This window comes from Trachurus trachurus, assembly GCF_905171665.1.
Source record: "Trachurus trachurus genome assembly, chromosome: 17".
In the NCBI taxonomy this organism is placed as follows: domain Eukaryota; kingdom Metazoa; phylum Chordata; class Actinopteri; order Carangiformes; family Carangidae; genus Trachurus; species Trachurus trachurus.
Window position 1 is genome coordinate 27,583,138 of NC_139900.1, and position 20,038 is coordinate 27,603,175.

At 43.6% G+C, this 20,038-nt stretch overlaps 1 protein-coding gene across 1 annotated transcript; it reads left to right on the top strand.

The window, feature by feature from the left end:
* The first annotated feature begins 4,255 nt into the window (after positions 1-4,255).
* LOC311000189 (serine/threonine-protein kinase tousled-like 1-B) lies at positions 4,256-19,449 on the top strand. Its single transcript, XM_083990836.1, has 22 exons — positions 4,256-4,817; positions 6,773-6,894; positions 8,765-8,833; positions 9,012-9,050; positions 9,192-9,267; positions 9,356-9,399; positions 9,494-9,583; positions 9,712-9,792; positions 9,903-9,995; positions 10,108-10,218; positions 10,937-11,073; positions 11,251-11,442; positions 12,299-12,365; positions 12,792-12,889; positions 13,203-13,284; positions 13,383-13,474; positions 13,564-13,653; positions 15,280-15,449; positions 15,583-15,718; positions 15,820-15,931; positions 16,178-16,285; positions 17,578-19,449. Exons 1-22 carry the CDS (start codon positions 4,691-4,693, stop codon positions 17,725-17,727), a joined length of 2,286 nt encoding a protein of 761 aa, XP_083846962.1. The 5' UTR covers positions 4,256-4,690; the 3' UTR covers positions 17,728-19,449.
* Positions 19,450-20,038: the final 589 nt, after the last annotated feature.

Below are 20,038 nucleotides of genomic sequence, written 5' to 3' on the forward strand. Positions count from 1 at the left end.
TGGGGAAAAAAAATAGTGATAATAATAGTAAAATAAATAATTAATTCAATAAATAAAATAAATTTTAAAAAAAGAAAAGAAAAAAAAAAGGGGGGGGGGGGGGACTCAGTTGGTTTCTGCTAAAATAGTCAGTGAGTCAATGTATGTGATAAAGGGCTGCCACATCTTATAGAAACTGCTTGAGGACCCTTTTAGGGAAAGCCTAATTTTCTCCAGTGTGATGCACTGCAGTACGTCCTGAATCCATTTATTATGAGTTGGCGGGGAGGAGTGGGACCATTTTAAAAGAATAAGTCTTCGAGCAAGTAATGTGGTGAATGCAATGATTTTTCCGGGACCGGTGTTTTAAGTTCAGTTTTATATGTTGGTGAAATATTTCTTGTAGAAGAGGCAAATATTTGTTATTCTGTAATATATTATAATATATATGTATATATACTATAATAAATACAGTATTTGATCAGTCTGCCCACAAGTGTTAATGACAACATTTGACAGTGGTGGTTTTGAAATGACATGTTTTCTGACAGTGACATCCATTTCCTCCTGTTTCAGGCCGACACAATGGAGGATCTTCTCAGATCGTACGTCAGCATGTACGAGAGGCAGAAACAGGTGTTTCCACAGAGAAGGAACATGTTCTCCTGATTTATGTGCACTTGGTTGATTTCTTTACATTATTTCATTGTATGCTTTAAATTAGTAAATTGTCCCTAATACAGATTATTTGAGTACTTTTTCTCGCTGAGGTATTTATTGATAACTATTGAAGTAGCAGAAAACCATTTGCGCCATCCGGCTTCATCATTTTGTCATTTCAGATGCACCAGATTAAAACTTGTTTTTTTATGTATTCATACATTTGAATGTAATAAGTAACTATTTTCCTTGCACTAATTCTTATTACACATTTTATTACACACAATCTTGTCACATTCTAACTCAATTTCCAAGTTAACAAAACTTTTTGTTGACTTGTTGATGAAAAATGTTTTCATGTGGCAGTACAATATTAGTTTGTCATGTCATTCGGTGGATTTACAGCATATGCATGTAGCTCCATGTATGATGTGTCTGGCCTAAAGATTTAGAATTTACACTTGAAATACATGTGAAAACATAGGCTATTCAATTGTCATGTATAATAAAAATGTTCATCCGGTTATAATTGCTTAGTATGGACACTTGATACGTGATGATAATCATAATCATTTATTTCTAATGTAGTCTGCTAAACAATGTAAATATGTTCATACATATTTCTGAAAAGGACATGTAGGCCCTGTGCTGTATGTATTTTGGTCTATGTGTACATACAATGTATCATCTAATAAAATACAGTAATTCTAAGTAATGAGCAAAAACAACTTTTGATGTTTGGTATATGATTGGACAGTGGATGATTGGACAGGGGCTGGTGCGTAATGTAACTTAAGTTTTCCAACAGGCACAGTAACTTACTGTTACTGTTTGTAATATTGTGATGTGCAGTTTTACACAGTGGAGCTGTTGCCTTCCCACTGAAATGTTCAGGCAGCCTCAGCAAACAAAGGAATGAGTCCAGTGGAGTGAAAGTGATTTTCACAGCGGCCATTTGACATGTTATGCAGGAACCACACAGGTGTGATTTATAACATGAATTATGGCTGCGCTCCACTTAGCTGTGACTCCTCCAGGTTCTGTAGATACAGCACTGGCATGGCTTACTGAATGGAGCTGTAATTACTGTGCGGATGGTTAAGGAAGGAAGGTTAATCATTTAGATGACAGACAAATGTAGCTAAAACATAAATTGATACTTACATTCATAGTATTGAGATCGGTATTCAGTAACGTGCTGCTGCAGAGACACAGTGAGAGTTCTGATCTAACAGACATATTGTTGCTGATGTGCCTGTCAACTTCCATTAGATCAGCAATGACTCCTTGTAGTTAGGTTTTTGCACTGAATCAGACACTTTTGACTCTGAATAAAGGATGACTAATTGTGTGTTTTCTCACTTGCACTTGAATGTGCTTTCGTCTTGCACTTAAATTTTTTTTTTTCCAACATCCGAACTGTCAGGTTTGTTGTTTTTTGTATAACAAAGGAATCATATTAAGTGCCTCATTCATCATGATTTGAACGTTCAGTTACATCGGACCTACTATCACATACTTTATAGATTTAACAAAATTAAATTTAATAGTATGATTTAGTTGATTTATTATAATGATATAATTGCATAATTATGACGACAAAAGGGTAATATAAAACTGCTTAGAGCATCCATATGATTTGGTATTTGTAATCTCGCACCACATCAAAGTGACTGGATTATTTTTTTGTATTTCACGAAATACTTCTGTAAAACTGTTTATATGTAAAATACAGTCTCCACTTGTGTAGGCTATTCAACTTGCAGAGTTAGAGAGCAATTACCTGCCAAAAAAAAAACCCACTGCCAAATGCTGTATTTTCTGCAAATGTACATCCAATATTTTTTACTGATTTTCTTTCAATTTATTTTCAGACTTTTTGGTTTTCAAAAGACCATTATTGTTGTAGCCCACAGTTGTGTGTCTTATACACAAGCTGGAGGCAGTTTTCAAAATGTCAGCCAACACTCCTGGTTTTCCGTCAGACATCTGATGCTCCAGGAATGTCCTGACTGCTGCTTGGATATCAGGCACCTGTCACCTCTTTCCTCATAACACAACTCCAATTTCATACCTGAAATGACATCACAAACTGTGTGTGCGTGTGTGTAGTAGTGTAATGTCGTAGACTGCTTATACAGCCCTCCTCATTGCCTGTCAAGAAGACTATTGCTGTTACCATGGAAACCATGTGACCAAAAAAATCAGGTTACCATGGGCAGGTGCATATGAGGTGCAGTATGACCGCTTGTGCCTCAGTCTGGTTCCTGATGCAATCTGACTGCAAGTGGAGCAGGGGGTTGACAGACAAAGGAGCCTTTACACACTGCTTTCTATTACTTTGAATGCTCATCTGAACCAATCTAATTACAGTAGAATTAACTTTTCAAATATTAGAGATTAAACATGTTTTCAGTCCTTGGAAATGTCTTCACTCTCAGTGCAGTCTCCGTATTGGTCCATGTAATCTAGTGCAAAACAAATCTGTTATATTTAAAATAAATTGGCAAGGAATGGAAGAATAGGATGTAGGCCAAACAGTTGAATGTTTGGCCTACTCTCTCTGTCTGTTTCTCTCTCTCGCTGTGTGTGTGTGAGTGTGTGTGTGTGTTGTGTTTTGTGTATGCTGCCCTACAAGAAGGCAAAGGCATTTTGATGCACTGCACCAAATTTGGAACAAAAGACCCTATAGCCCAGACCACATAACTATCCTCCCACCTGCGCTCCCCTCCCTGCAACTTGTATTTCAAGACTGAAAAACAGCATCAAGACCACAGCCCTGCCTAACACACACTCTCTCACACACGCTCTCTGTTACACATAGTAACGTAGTGTACACAGTGCAGTAGTCTGATACAATCCAATATTACATTACTTACACACATACACACACGTGTTCATATATGACGATCTATAAATAGACTACACATACCATGCACGAGTGCACACTACTGTATTTAAATATATAAATATAAAAAATAAGCAAATAAATTAATGATATGATATAAATATGACACAATATGTGCACATACATAGCCTATGTATATAGTATATATAGGCCTATATATATTCACATATAATGACATGATATATATAAATTATATATATATAATTTATTAATTATATCATATGTTATTAATTAATTAATTAGTTTATTTTTAACATGTCATTAATTTATGTTTGTTAATTTTTTGACATATACACATATAGCCTATATATATGCATATATGTGCATATATATATATGTATATATATATATATGCATATATATATATATATGTATATATATGTATATATATATGCATATATATATATATATATGTATATATATGTATATATATATATGCATATATGCACATATGCATACATATATGTGTGTGTAGATATACACGTATGTGTATGTATACTATGCATAGTACACATAGCCTACACATATACACATTCACACCGGACACACACACACACACACACACACACACACACACACACACACACACACACACACACACACACACACACAAACATTGGTGTGTGTGTGTGTGTCTCTCTGTTTTCCTACGTGTTCTCCTCAGACAGGAACTTTCGGCCATTTTTTCGGGGTGTTTGTTGTTTTCGCCAAAACAAGAGGCTGCTCTCAGGTCGAAGAGAGTTGCGCTTTCCAGTGAACCTAAGGCTAGTTTGGAGGAGGGTAAAATGATCCCAGATCAGTGTCTGTTTCGGTGTCATGCCATCCCCCATCGTACTGCTAGGTGCGCGCCAGCCTCGCGATAGCCTCGCCTACCAGAATCAAAGCTCCGCTCGCTCACTGGATGCTGACAGCGCGGTGCGGTCATCATGCAAAGGTTACTCTGGAGCCGTCTCGAGTCTCTGAAGAAGCCGCTGCTCCGCACGACCCGCGCGGGTCGCAACATGCGAGACGTCTAGCGACGCACACACGGACTACCCGTCGTTTGTGGCCTTGTCGGCGACAGCAGGTGTCGATGGACGCAAGTTTGGGATTTCCGCGAACGGCAGAGTGAACGCTGGCTCCTCTCGGTGGTAAAGTGGCTTCATGAGTGTCCAAAGTAACAGTGGAAGTGGTGGTGGAAGTTTGGAGGCGACGCCATCTTGGTCGCAGCTCTCCTCGTCCCCAACGATTTCTCAACAACATATAACGGCGACCGCAAAGAGCAAGGAAGGTACATGAGCCCACCAAGTGCTCGGCCGACTCTATTTCTCCCGAAAGTGTGTTGTTTGCAGGACAAGCGGATGGTTTCGGCCGAGTCCAGCCGCCGTCCGTGGAAGTAAAAATGGATGTCAAGTTCACTGATGCCGTGAATTGGAAGCCAAACGTCAGCTGTCAGTTCAGTTGACGGCCAGTCTGAGTAGCAGCGAGCTATCATGTTTGCACAGCGGCGGCGTTAGCTTGTTGTTTTGTTTGTGAGCTCGTCACTCACACGGTTTGTGGCGACTCGTCGACGCGTTACCAGTGTTTTTGTAGCAGTTTGTAACAATCGCCTCCTTCCAGCAGCATCAAGTTGTGTATTAAACAACGCAGCAGTGCATGTATCCATGAATGCATTGTAATGCATTTCCCTGCTGCTGCTGCTGCTGCTGCTGCTGCTGCTGACAACTTGAGGACAGGCCCCGTTTTATGTCACTTTTTGGACAGTTTTGGACCATCTGTCCGTCCACATTGTTCTCTGCGTGCTGTGGAGATGTTATTTGCACCGATGTGGCTGCGCTGCTGCTTGTGATGTGACCAAACACTGTTCATAAGTCGGAGCATTTTGGTCCTAATGTTCCAGCTGGGTGTAGTAGTTTATGTAATAATATACGTATAACCACACGTAGACAGCCACGGTGCTAACAAGTCGTTGAAAGCGTCGTTATAACGACTGTGCGCAGGATCTTGTTTATGAAATCATTTCTTAACTTCACAGTCGTAACACGATCGCAGTAAGAAAGCAGTAATTACGCTGTAATATAAAGCTGTACTATGTAGATTAATTAACCCAAATCACTCTCTGCCCTGTCCTTAGATAACCTCACAAAGGCCTTGTTGTTGTGTGTGCTCTCTGTTTCACTGCACAGGGGTTGTTTCATAATGTCCATTATGCCTTTTAGGGCTTGCCCCTGTGCCAGAAGAAGCTATGTAAAGATGACAGCCAGGAAATGTCCAATAAGGAAACAAACACTTGCAGCAGCCGGCAGGGAGCAGAGGACCTGTGCCTCGTCTCTCCCTGGAAACTGGTTGTCATAGACAGCCGGCGTATACGTTAGCCCGCTGCACGTAACAACAATCACTTCATATGTACTGTTGTGGTGATACACAAGTTGTTAATGGTTTTTCCATTCTGGCATCTGTGAATGTGGCTACACCGAGGAAATGTAAACGTAGAACTGTAAGGCTTTTCTGCGAAGCCTGTAAAACTAAAAGCTGTGTCCTGTTTCAACAGTCTAAGGAGCATTGTTAAACATGTGTAGCATTTAAATTAGACTGAAACACCCTGCTCTATTTTTCACTGACATTGCAGCATGTCAAAAGATTTTTACTTCGGGGACAAAACTCCCAGTGTCCTTATCTCAGATGTTATTGTGTTCTGTCCGCAAGGCCTCCGAGATACGGAGATCCCTAAATGTCAGAGACTAGTTTAGCTCCGTGCAAAGAGGCCATTGTGGCAGCCCTGCTAATGAGAACATGGAGGGGGCCGCTTGAAGATTTCAGTAGTGACAAACTGGCGGACTCGCTACGCCCCGGCCTTGACTCCTCTCCCTCCTGTCTCCCCGGTGGCAGGATGACCTTCCTGCTCAAGTTAGAAATGCAGTGTCACTCATCCAGAAGTGTCTCCCATCATCGGATGAAAGTGCATCTTTTACAGAGCTACCTAACTGCACCTACAGTTAAATCCATTTTCTATTTTTATCCTCTAATCACTCCAATTTTCTCTAATCCTCCCCCAGATACCGTCCTCCGCTCTTTCTCATCCAGCTCATTTTTTTATATTCTTTTCGAGTAATTTTGTTACAGGGATGTTTTCTGCTCTGATTCCTTGTGCTGCTATTTGCTACTGTTTCTTTGAGGACAATATAAATGTGTAACCTTACTCCTCACCCCCCCCCCCCCCCCCTCCTTCTCTCTGCCTCACGCCAGGCCCCATGGAGGAGCTGCACAGTCTGGACCCCAGGAGACAGGAGCTGCTGGAGGCCAGGTTCACAGGAGCTGTCAGTGGCAACACAGTAGGCAGCACTGGGAGCACCAGCGGAGGTGCTAAGGTAACAGCAGCACAGACAAAAGACACCTTTATTTATTCATTCATTCATTTCGGACATGTAAGTTAAATCAGACTTCATCACACATCATCTCAGTTTAAAGCAGAAGTGAGTGATCCGGTCGTTTTCGCTAATGCTGCGTTCGAGGCAGGCTTTTGAAACCGTAAATTACAGCTTCAAGTCACAACTTACGACTTTGTAGCGTTCCAGGCAACCCACTCGTGTTTTTCCGACCTGTTTTACCTGTGAAAGTCACTATAACGGCCACTCGTAACTTCCGACCCGTGAACTCGTACCAGATCGAACTGGTACGACTTCACAGGTCGGAAAAACACGAGTTACGAGTTTCCTTGAACGCACCATAACAGTCCTCGTCCCTACGTCACCACATTCACGGCGTCCCTTGGCTGCACACACAGCCCTGCATGCCGTTCTCTCTCCTCATTGGATAAAAACTGTAGGATACGAGAAAAGTTTTCTCCTCGGCTCAGAGCAGAGGGACTGGGAGACCCGTGTTTCGGTCCAAACACTCTATGTAAGTGATTGCTGTCGGAAGATATAACTATTTAAGACTTATATTAACACAAATATATCACTTACTTCTGCTTTAAGTAATACAGCAACATGGCCCGAAAGGGAAAGCGGCCCCGGTACCCTCAGAATATATTCTCTTCATCAAAACTTTCTCTTTTGACATTCCAACATAACATGATACAACAGCAGATAGTAGTACAGAGCTGCAGTCCAGTTCCAGACAGTCAAAACAGATCACATGTGTGTCTGTACACGTGTCCATATTGGTCCATCTTAAAGGGACAACGAGGAGTTTTGGAAAAGCAAAGCGTTTTCACACTACATTTATGAGCCTCCGCACCGTGAAATTCTTTGACCGGCGCAAGACGGACTCATGTTTTCATTCATCAAGAATTAAAGTCAGAGGTTCGAAGACGATCACATACCGTCGTAGTTCCGACCATAAACGGCGATTCGGCTGCGTTATTCTCATGACCCGCCGCGAAACCGAAAGTAAGGAAACGCTGGTCGGCTCACCCAGCGTTTCCACCACCACTAATAATAACAAAATAACGATAGAGACAAAACGATATATTTATCAAAAATGGGCCCATTAACAAGTGTGGGTAGCGTAGATTCATCCACATTAACATGAGACTTTTTTATTGTCGCGGAATTTTTCGTTCTGCCGATGGAGAAACTCCTCGTTGTCCCTTTAAGTGAGCAACAGCCTCGTCTTCATGTGGTCCAACGGCAGAGATCGATTGCAGTGATTTAATTGATTGGCTGAGATAGTGTGGACGCCCGTTCTTGCCGTTGTTCTTTTATTCATCCCTCTCCGCTTTGAGATGTGTCACACACACACACACACACACACACACACACACACACACACACACACACACTTGACCCAGCAACTATACAGCAACAATACGATATCAACCACAACAATAACAACAACCAGTGTTTCCGTGCTGGCAGCAGTCAAAGAAGCTGTACGCAGGTTGAAGCAGTCTGGAGGGTTGAGTGTTCATAAGTGACTAACTCCAGTGACTAACTCTTGCTTGATAGCTCATAGACGACTATATCGGGGGGGGGGGGGTGTTGAAAGCCGAACCCGCAGGTAGAGGTTCCCATTTTCCTTAAAAGGACTCCTCACTTCCTGGAAATGCTCATGAGATGGAAAAAGGCCAAGTGACACACCTTCTAACTGAAGATCTGGATTCCTATCAGACGTGGCAGACTAGAGGCCTTGCCCCGTAGGCTGTGTTTCATTAGGTCACCACACACACCTGCGCTGACTGACTCTGTTCGTGTTGTGTGTTCAGGTATTTGAATGATTTGCGTGTTGTGTGTGCAGGGTCTGGCCAATGAGTCGTCCAACCACAGCTACGGCAGCCTGGGCTCGTCCAGTGACAAGGAGTCGGAGGTAAAAAACACACAGATGCGGTTTTGCTGCGTCGTCGCCGGCGAAATTAAATTGGACACATTTTATTACACAGGCACAGATACATGTTGTCAGTAGTCAAGTTTTTTTTTTTTTTTTTTTTGCGCTCGTCTCTCTGTCTCTCCCACTACCTCCACCTCTGCCTCTCCTCTCTTCCTAGAACTCTGATTTGAAAAGAGGGAGCTCCCCTGCCTACTCAGTATGTACTTCTTCCTGCTGCTCTTTCCTGCTGAACATCACCACTGAATCCAGCTTTATTAGGTTAAACACAAGGGATTTATGCTTTTTTTTTTTTTTTTTTCCCCGCTCTCTCCTTCCTCTGTTTCATATCGATTTACAGACCCCGGAGAAGAAGCACTCTGAAACGTCCAGAGGGAGGAAAAGGAAAGCTGACACCTATTCAGAGAGCAGTCAAGGTATGACTAATACCTGGCGAAAATCAGTGTAATGCATCATGTATCCCTGCTGGGTTGCATTAAAACCTTTATTCAAATTTCCGTGCAGGTAAAACCTCCACACGTGGGCCCAAGATCAGCGACTACTTTGATGTGAGTTATTCCAACAACCAGTGTTACTACATGTTCTGTCATCTTGAAGCGGTTTTCTTAACATCTGTCGGTTCGTTTTTCTCTCCGTCAACAGTTCCAGGGTGGAAACGGCTCCAGTCCAGTCAGAGGGCTCCCGTCGGCTCGCCGCTCTCCACAGAACTCGCACTCTGCTCCCGGCTCAATTGTAAGTGATTGACAAGCAACAGAAAGGGTTTTTTTTTTTCCAGATGAGTTTTATGCAAATGACGTGGATGTGAGTCTTATGTTCTGTGTGTGTCATCACAGTGTTTAACAAAACCTCTTTGTCCGTAGATCCGGCAGAATAGCTCCTCTCCTACAAGCCTGTGTTTTGGGGAACACAATCCCAAAGCCTCCTCCAGCAAGTTTGTCCAGGTAATATGATGCAAACAGAGAGACACACTCATTTGACACACTGTTTATACATACAGTGAACTCTTATTAATAATACACGGCTGACTGGAACATCTCTGTCTGGCTCGCAGACGGAGTTAACGGGGCTGAAACTGGCTGCTCTGGAGAGCAACAAGAGTCTGGACCTGGAGAAGAAAGAGGGGCGGATAGATGACCTGCTCAGGGTGAGTTGTGTGTTTTCACCAAGTCCTGGATAGGAGGATCACATCTGACGTTATAACTGTGTTGTGTTTTATCATACACAACCAGACTGAACACTCTACCTGTCTTCACCAGGCTAACTGCGACCTGCGGAGACAGATCGACGAACAGCAGAAACTCCTGGAGAAATACAAGGAGAGGCTCAACAAGTGCATCACCATGAGCAAAAAACTGCTGATAGAAAAGGTTTGTGTCCATCTTCACACCAAAGCACGGCCCGTTTAACACCTGAAAGAGGAAAAAACTAACAGCGACGCAGTTGAAACGTTTTTGTGGCTAATGTGTTAACAACACGTAGAAGAACTGAAGCTCACTGCTTATAAAGGGAGTTTAAAAAAAAAAGCAGCGGGTTTAGAATTGCAACTGAAAAGGAGCAACACAGGCATCCTGATAACAAGTCCAATATCTTCTGGTGTTTTAGCTTTGCTTTTGTCCACGACTAATGAAGGGAGAAAGTCTCCTGTGGTTCGTGGAGCTTTGAATCTCTTCCCTCGCCACCTGTTTCCTTTAACTCACCACCACGGAGCTGCTCAGCTCAGCACAGCACAGCACAGCACAGCAGCAGAGTGCTGGTGTTGGGAATTAGTGCAGAATATTCCCTAAACTGTGATTTAATATATCCAGGGCTTTCAGTTTTTGTAATTAAAAAAATAAATATACCTATTACATTTTTATTCTGCACAGGGATCTGCGTTGATCTGCTGTGGCCTGGGTTGTGCCTCGTTTGTGTGAATGAATAAATGTAATGTAAATGGAGCGTACAGGTGAAGGCCTGCGGTGGATGTAATTTGCAAGTTTGACTCCTAAACTAAAATGGATTTCAACTGTTATCTTCCTTCCTTCAGCACTAATCTCCATCATATCTGATCATGTGTGTGTGCGCGTGTGTGTGTTTTGTGCACAGAGCACCCAGGAGAAGCAGTCTTGTCGTGAGAAGAGCATGCAGGATCGCCTCCGTCTCGGTCACTTCACCACCGTCAGACACGGAGCGTCCTACACAGAGCAGTGGACTGACGGATATGCATTCCAGAACCTGATCAAGTGAGAGAGACGGCAGTCGTGCTCGTTTTTTAAATCCTAGATGTTTATATTTTGTATAAGATATTAAATTAGAAACTGTGTTTTTCCTCTTGACATCCAGGAGAAAACATGCAAACACAACACAGTTCCCTTCTATCTCCCATCTGACCCGTCTTCTTCACCCTCCTCTGTCCACAGGCAACAGGAGGGAATCAACCAGCAGAGGGAGGACATAGAGAGACAGAGGAAGCTGCTGGCCAAGAGGAAGCCTCCTAACCCTGCGTCTCCCTCCCTCTCTGTGGCCTCCACCTCCGAACCCAAGCAGCGCAAAACCAAGGTGGTCAACGGCAACGACTCGGACCCCTTCCTCAAGCCCTCCTTGCCCCAGCTGTGAGTTTCCTGGAATAAATACAGACCGTCATCAGTGAAGGATGTAACGGATGTTCAGACTCTATTGTTTTTAGCTATTTTCTTTGTAGTAAACTGACAACTGTGCTCTAACATGAAAGCTTGTAATATATAGAGACTTAATATAGAGACTTGTCATAAAGATGATCCAAATCCCAGGTGTCAGATACACACACTACTTAAAGGGATAGTTCAACATTTTGGCAAATTGGCCCATTGCCGTAATCCCTATAGTTTTAGGAATAGGTTCGTTACCTTTTAATTTTCGGTGCAAGCTATTTTTAGAACGGTGGAGCGTAACATTGTGAGACAGGGTTGTTTTCGAGGTAAATTCACGCAAAATTGCTGATACGCATTCCCGTCGGGGGCAGTTTTTCGGCATTTGCCTTGAAAACAACTCTGTCTCATAACGTTCTGTTATTATCTCATAGCGTGGTGAATGTGCAGGTCACAACTTGTCCACCAGAGCGTTGTGGAGTTGTTGGATTGTGTGTTTGATGAGTTTGATGAGGGAAACCAAGAAACTCCATTAGCCTCCGTAGCGTAGCTCTGAGCAGCTCACGGCTCTGCTCCGCCGTTCTAAAAATAACTTGCACCGACAATTAAAGGTAACAAACCTACTGCTATGACTATAGGGATTATGGCAATGGGCCAATTTGCCAAAATGTTGAACTATCCCTTTAATAACACAGGTTTAAATATAACACTTCCTTTTATCTGTCTGAAATTGTTGGACTTTCACTGTGGGGTGAAGAAGAATTGAATTTATTGTGACAGAGTGTCTGTAGTGCATCACGTTGGCTCCTGCAGGACTTTGACTTTCTCTGTGTTTTGGCAGACTGACCCTCGCCGAGTACCACGAGCAGGAAGAGATCTTCAAGCTCCGTCTGGGACACCTGAAGAAGGTCAGCTGGAAAAATATATACACTTAGTTAATCAGTCAACCAATCTACCAATACATGAATAAAAAGACATTACTAAGCACAAAGGACATTTAATTTACTGAAAGCATGCAAAAGGACATGTTCAAGAAAAGGCTCCAATTCTAAAACGTGATTGACAGCGTGCACCAAAAGTACTGGGTGTTTATTACATAACACTCCGTTTACATCAAAACAGTGAAGGAGTAACTTCAGCTCCCACACTCAGCTTTATTTGTTGACAAAGTGTTTAATTGCATAAATGAGATTCCTTTACACGCATATTTTAACACCAACATAACCGAAATGTAAAAAAATTATGCATTTCATAACGTGTGTGTGTGTGTGTGTGTGTGTGTGTGTGTGTGTGTGTGTGTGTGTGTGTGTGTGTGTGTGTGTGTGTGTGTGTAGGAGGAGGCTGAGATTCAGGCAGAGCTGGAGCGGCTGGAGCGGGTGAGGAACCTCCACATCAGAGAGCTGAAGAGGATAAACAACGAGGACAGCTCGGCGTAAGTCCACTCGCCACACGGCTAGGCCCCCCCAAGTAATGAATGTAAATCCTCAAACATATGACGATGTTAAAGGCACTTCAAACAAGAAACGTTTCATCAGCCCAAGAATGTCTGTTTGATGTCATTTAAATTCGTCGATGTAATTATCCAGAGACAGCAGCACAATCATCCATATTTGCAAATCACTCGTTTGAAAGGCGACGGTAAATTAGTCAGATCAGTTCACCGCATCGAAACGCTGCACATTTTCTCTTCATGTTACGTGATTATACTTATTATTAACATTTCTGTTCTGTTCCTCCGCATGAAGGTTTAAAGACCATCCCACTCTGAATGAGAGGTACCTGCTGCTGCACTTGCTGGGCAGGGGCGGCTTCAGTGAAGTCTATAAGGTGACGTCCGTAACGCTGCGCTGGCTGTTTCCTACTCTCACTCTCTCTGCCTGTGTCCAGTATTTAAAGGCAAATGTGTCTTTTCTTGTCACGCGCAGGCTTTTGACCTGTTTGAGCAGCGTTATGCAGCCGTTAAAATCCACCAACTCAACAAGAACTGGAGAGAGGAGAAGAAGGAGAACTACCACAAGTAGGTCTCATTCACACAGACACATGCAGCTTCAGACAAAGATTTTCTGCAGTAACACACATGTTACATTGACGTTTATTTCCTTCTAGGCATGCATGCAGGGAGTACCGGATACACAAGCAGCTGGACCATCCCAGAATAGTCAAACTGTATGACTACTTCTCCCTGGACACTGACACGTGAGTCACCTCTGACCTCTGACCTCTGACCTCTGCCAGCTGCAGCCCTGCTGGGTCCACATATCCTCAGGTTGTTTATTGCACAGCACAGGGTTAAAACAGCGTTCCTAGCTGCAGTTTGTAACCAGCAAGTCAGAGTCCGGCCTCTGTGAGGGCACCGCTCGGTGAATATTCAAAAAATGCACAAGCTGTAATCTGCCAGGAGGCTCCACGTCAGAGCTGCAAGTGAGAGCAAACATCACAGGGGTGTTATCAGATTGAGAAAGAGCAAATTATAAAGCAAGTGACAGAAAAATGCATGAATCAGCACCAACATGTCCTGACAATGGAAGCTATTTTTAAAGCTGGTACTGTAGTTCAGGGCATGTCTTGCCCACCCAATCAAAAGTTAAGAAAAATCATTTTTTTCTTTTCTTTAACTTCCACTAAAGGGAATGGCAGGATACCATCTCTCACTTGTGATTGGGTGGGCAGCGCTCAGCCCGCCTACTGAACTCACACACACCCCTTCTCATCTTGTTCAGGCACAAACACACACACAGCGCTCTAAATGATACCCGTCCACTGCATGGAGCGTGTGTCACCGAGGGCGGGCGTGGAACGCCAGAATTAGCCCGGTTTTAGCACCATAAGGCGTTACATAAGAACCATCAGGTGTTAAATAAAGCCTGTGGAGGGAGGTATACTGTATAAGTGCATTGATATTAGTGTATTTAATAAACACTGTTGGGATTTATATAACCACCTTATCTTGTAAACATCAACTTGGCTCCGTGGAGTAATGAGTGAAGGCAGCTACTGGTTCAAAGAAAAACTGAAAGATGAGACTTTCAGTCGATTGAGGGAATTATCGTTTCTAAACAAATTGTTTTAATGATTTTACTTCAAATTTTCTTTTATCCTTTTTCATGAATACGAACTGCACTCGTGACCTGTAGGAGTTCAAACACTGCAGTGTTTCCTCTAGGACCCTGAACCACACACACGCACAGTCGCACACACACCAAAGCAATAAGAAAACACATCCATGAAACGTGGGATAATTTGACGTGCAGCGTCAGTCGCCACCGCCGCGTGATATTGTCAACAGACCAGCGTGTAGTGAGAATGTCGGTACTGAAGAACCTTGTTGACGTTGTTTAATGATAAACTGAGCACCGTCCAGTGGATCGAGACTTTTGAGGAAGTTTACAAAGTACCGGTAAACGGTAGATTATTATTGTGCAACTGCTCCGACCTGATTATGAAGTAGTGACGGCGCTAATTAAGGAGCGGCGAGCTGGGACAACTAAATGTATATAGTGGAAACCCTGCACTGATCTCATATGGAGTTAGATGGATTTGTCACCCCCCGTTTATTCTAGTGCAAACTCTTCTCTTTTCATAATTTATTTTGACACTTCATGGATGGATGGATGGATGCTGTGCATGAATTAGCTTCAAGTGTTGGTGAAGCATGTGTGGTAGAAGGGGTGAAGACACTGGTAGTCTCTGTTATTGGTGACCCTATTAACTCTCTATTCAGGGATCAATAAATGATCAGTAGTGTTCTAATCTTGTGTTGACACCAGCTCTGTTCAGTTCATCAGTGTTGTTTCTTGTGTGTAACTGTGTGTGTCCTCTCAGGTTCTGTACAGTGCTGGAGTTCTGTGAAGGCAACGACCTGGACTTCTACCTGAAACAAAACAAGCTGATGTCAGAGAAGGAGGCCCGCTCCATCGTCATGCAGATCGTCAGCGCCCTGCGCTACCTCAACGAGATCAAACCTCCCATCATCCACTACGACCTCAAACCCGGTGGGTCACACACTACTTTCTACCTGAATTATACTTAGTTAAGAGTTCATTATAGGTCATTTAACCTTGTTAACCCGGGGTCAGACGCTCTTGACTCAGTCTTATGGTGTGTTTGTGTGTGTGTGGGGAACAGGTAACATCTTGTTGGTGGATGGCACCGCATGTGGAGAAATCAAAATCACAGACTTTGGCCTGTCAAAGATCATGGATGATGATAACTATGGTGTGGATGGGATGGACCTCACATCACAGGGGGCCGGCACCTACTGGTAAGACACACAGACACACACACGCAATTACTCCCCTCAGACTGACACAGGAGAATCTTCTACCTTGTGCTACTATGAAATGTGTTGTTTGTGTTCTTCAGGTATCTCCCTCCTGAGTGTTTTGTGGTGGGGAAGGAGCCGCCTAAGATTTCCAACAAGGTGGACGTCTGGTCTGTGGGAGTGATCTTCTTCCAGTGCCTCTACGGACGCAAGGTACGACTCGTCACATGACCAATGAGTTTAACAATGTGCACGTCAGCAGAGAGTAAAGATGAACTCATACACAGGTGGATTGTTAGTTAGAGGTGTTGCTTTGATATGTGGAAGGAGCAGTTTGCAGACACCAGCGGTGTGTTTCATAGATGTTTGTGGTGCATCACTGACCATAAAACGGCTGCAGGGCTTTAATGGTGGAAGTGATGGATTGTGGTCCGTTGACTGTCTGTTTGTCTTCTCCAGCCGTTTGGTCACAACCAGTCTCAGCAAGACATTCTCCAGGAAAACACCATCCTTAAAGCCACAGAGGTCCAGTTTCCTGCGAAACCACAGGCTAGCACAGAGGCCAAGGTAACACACACACACACACACACACACACACACACACACACGATTTGACATTATGCTAAAAATGCTTTTGTTCCTATGAAAACTGAAGAAGATGAAGTTGTGTGTAAAAACCTTGCAAATATCTTCTCATGACCTTTAACATTGTCATAGTTGGAGTTAAAGCCCCAGTATGTAACTGATTTGGCTTTTTATTAACAAAAATCAAATATTTCTTTCATAAATCCGTATTTCACTGAAGTGGAATCACAGCTGCATACAAATGAAAGCTTTCTCGTACCTTAGAATGAGTTGTTACAAGTCGTTACAAATACATAAGTGGGCGACGCACCGAACCGAGGCGGCCATGTTGCATCGCCATTTTTTTTACGTTGAGTGGCAGCGTGACCGTAGGTAACCATAGAAACTCAGCGGAGCTGTCGGCTCGTGGAGAAAGTTTTCCAGGTAGCGCCTGTTAAAACTGTCACCACTGTGTAGTGTGAGGAAGGACGGAGGCACTGGTGTTGCATTCAGGTGCAGTCAGGCAGACGGCCGTCGGCAAACCAACCGGATGTCATTTTACTCCACCAGAGAAAGACGGTAAAACGTGGGTCAGGTAAACAATACGTCATCACCATGAAAACATATTGTCAGGCCTGTATTGTTTTGCCTCGTGCTGGCGGACCACTTGTTTACATAGACGCTTGTTTATCCTGTTACAGGCAGCGTGTTGTCTGTCTGACATCTGCCCCATTTCACCTGAATGCAACGTCAAGAATCCGTTCCGATATGCAACCGCACCGCTAGATGGGGGGAATTCCTACATATTATACCTTTAATGTTGGGCAATATGGAGAGATTAACAACATTAAGTAACCACATTGACAGACATGTTTTTGGTTAGAGTCAATTAACAACTGAAACATCAGGTTTCTTCACATTGCTGTGAGCGAATTGCAACATATTGGCTTCATACAGCTGAAGATATTAAAATGATTGTCTCCTCAATCAAAACAATAAACAACAAAGCCATATGTCTCTCAATCCTCTTCAGATGTCGTCAAATGGCTTCACTGTTCAGCATAAATGAGTTGAGACATGTGTGCTGTAAATATAGTTGGTTAATTAAGACACCTGTACACACGATGATTAAAGTATTATTGTTCGAGAGTCTGACAATCCACTGACATGTTGATACATGTTTCACCATCTGAAGCAGCTCTGATTCATTTGCCACCAGATAGATGAAAAGCGCACACACACACACACTCACAGCCTGATGCTCATTTTCTAAAATGTCCTCCTCCGCTCTGCAGGCGTTTATCCGGCGCTGTCTGGCGTACCGCAAGGAGGACCGGTTCGACGTTCACCAGCTGTGCTCGGACTCCTACCTCCTCCCTCACATGAGACGCTCCAACTCCTCCGGCTCCCTGCAGCCGTCCGCCTCCTCTCTGCCCACCTACTGACTGGCTCCCCTCACATGACTGACAGCCTCCTCTGGCCAATCCTCAAGCAGGATTGTTGGAATTGAAGGAAAACATGGACATGGATCTTCTTCTTTTTTTCTTTCCCTGAGCTGTTCCCAAACTGGATAGATTAGCAACAGAAGAGAATGGAAATGGACGGATGGAAGTGAGAGAAGAAGAAGAAGGATGGATTGGTTGGATTCTCCCTCTGAATCTGTTTGTACAGCGTTGTGTCCTTGAACTCGACTGTGTGAAGACAGGAGGAGGGGGGGGAGGAGCCTGAAAAACAGAAGGGAAGTGGAAAGAGAAGCAGGGGAACAGCTCAACACCGTGTGCAGCAGGAAAAGACAACGATGAAGCCAGTGCATCTGTTTATGGACTTTATTAAATCACCCTCTAAGGAGACATTTCAACAGCTACAGGAGCTGCTCTATGTCCTCCATGTCCTCCTGACCACTCCCACCTCTCTTAGCTGCACACACACACACATCACAGTATACACTTTCAGAGTGGCTGAGAATTGTAACATAAAGCCACGGCTGCAGACGACGGGGTGGGGTGTGTGTGTTGTGGTTGTGGTTCAAGTGTCTGTGAATCAAATCCGGACCCTCGGTTTAACCACCGCCTGTGGACTGGAGGCATAAAACAAAGTGACATCTCATGGGGTCTTCTCCCTCGTAGCCCCCCCCACACACACACACACACACACACAACAGGGGCTGACTTCAGCGTCATGATGTAACCTTATAAGGACTTGACTTTAAGAAAAAAAAAACGTCCCAGATGAAATTATCTGGGGTTGATTTGCACTTCCGATCCAGATCATGGTCGTCTGGTCTCACAGATTTGGCATGAAGTACTTAGAGCGTGGGCTCGCCCTGGACTTCTCCGTGGTCAAATCCTCCGTTCGCATTTTTCAATGTGTTGCGAAGCAGTTCAGATCTACACAAAGTGGATGTGTGAATGTGTCTTAATCCATTTTTTTTGTTTTTATTTTTATTTTATTTTTTTGCTGTTCAGGTAAAAGGTTCAAACTGTTTCAAAGGGCAGAGCATATTACAGTACATGTCGTCATAGATGTCCCCATCCACCTGCCTGAAGACAAGCCGGACTGGACTTGAGGGACTTTGGAGCGACCGTCACTGTATCTCAACAGACTCGGGCACAGTATTTAGTGTACATTTCATGTGCGGGCGACATTACTCACTAGCAAATATATAGTAATGAGGCTTCCCCCCCCTTTGCTTCCCAGTGTCTTCACTTTGCTAAGTTTATTTGTGTTTCCCTCTGAAAGCTGTTTCTCAGTTGGCTGCTATAAATGTCGCTTTTAGTTTGGTAACGTGTGAATGGTCCGCCTGGCGTCCGTGCGTACTTGAACTGTGTTTAGAGGAACACTCTCCAGAGCCTCTTCTTTTTTTTCTGAAACGGACACACACTGTGCTGCGACACATTCTTCTGCCACCAAACATCAATGTCCACGTGGGTTCTTTCTTTTTTTTTTTTATTCTTTTGATTTGGTTAACTTTAATGTGAGAGTCCAACAGACATTATATGGAGCAAAAATCCCAGTATGCTGTGTAGTGAGGAACGGTCACACCTGTTCGTGTCAAGTAGAGTTGGGCACGCGCTCCAGGTTTGGCCCTGTGTTGCAGCATGTTTTTACTGCAGCTAGAAAACCCCCCAGTGGATATATCCAAATGTTGTCGTTCTGTAAATAAAAACACTTACCTGTATGTTGTCATGGCATTTGAAGCTCTGTCTCGATAAAAAACGCAGGCGACCAGGACTCACTCGGGCCCAGAGCTCGTCCTCAGAAAGACAGAAAAAAGCGGGGGATGTTGTTGGAAGAAGTCAGATAAAAAGACAAGTGGGAGCCGTTAACAGCGAGCTGTGGGTGTCTCATCTTCCCTCTGAGCTCTCGCCTCCTTTTAGAAGAAGTCTTAATTGATTTTCTATATGTGAAGCTGTTGGGTAAACAAAGACAGTCGTAGCTCCAGTGACATGACAGGTGCATTAAACTGCAGGAAGTAGCTTGTGCTCCCAAATGAAAGCAAGTGATGAAATGCAATGAAAGAGGTGAAGTCTGTTTCCACTTTAATTCAGTTGTACTTTCATCCACTGGACAAACTAACAGTGGAACACACACACACACACCATGTGATTAATGAAGAGCCATGTGTAGACAGATGTAAAGCGCAGCCATTAGTGAGCTACATGTCAGATCACATTAGTGGTGTGGGGGTGCAACGCTACCATATGCAATAAAGATTGCCTTACAAGTCTTAATTCCTGCAGTGTGACCAATATTTCC

Bases quoted from the DNA above. Each gene is read 5' to 3' on its own strand.
- LOC311000189 (XM_083990836.1), top strand. From the start codon at position 4,691: ATGAGTGTCCAAAGTAACAGTGGAAGTGGTGGTGGAAGTTTGGAGGCG. The intron at 11,074-11,250 runs GTGAGAGAGACG...CTCTGTCCACAG, and splicing joins GCATTCCAGAACCTGATCAA to GCAACAGGAGGGAATCAACC. The intron at 15,719-15,819 runs GTAAGACACACA...TGTGTTCTTCAG, and splicing joins CAGGGGGCCGGCACCTACTG to GTATCTCCCTCCTGAGTGTT.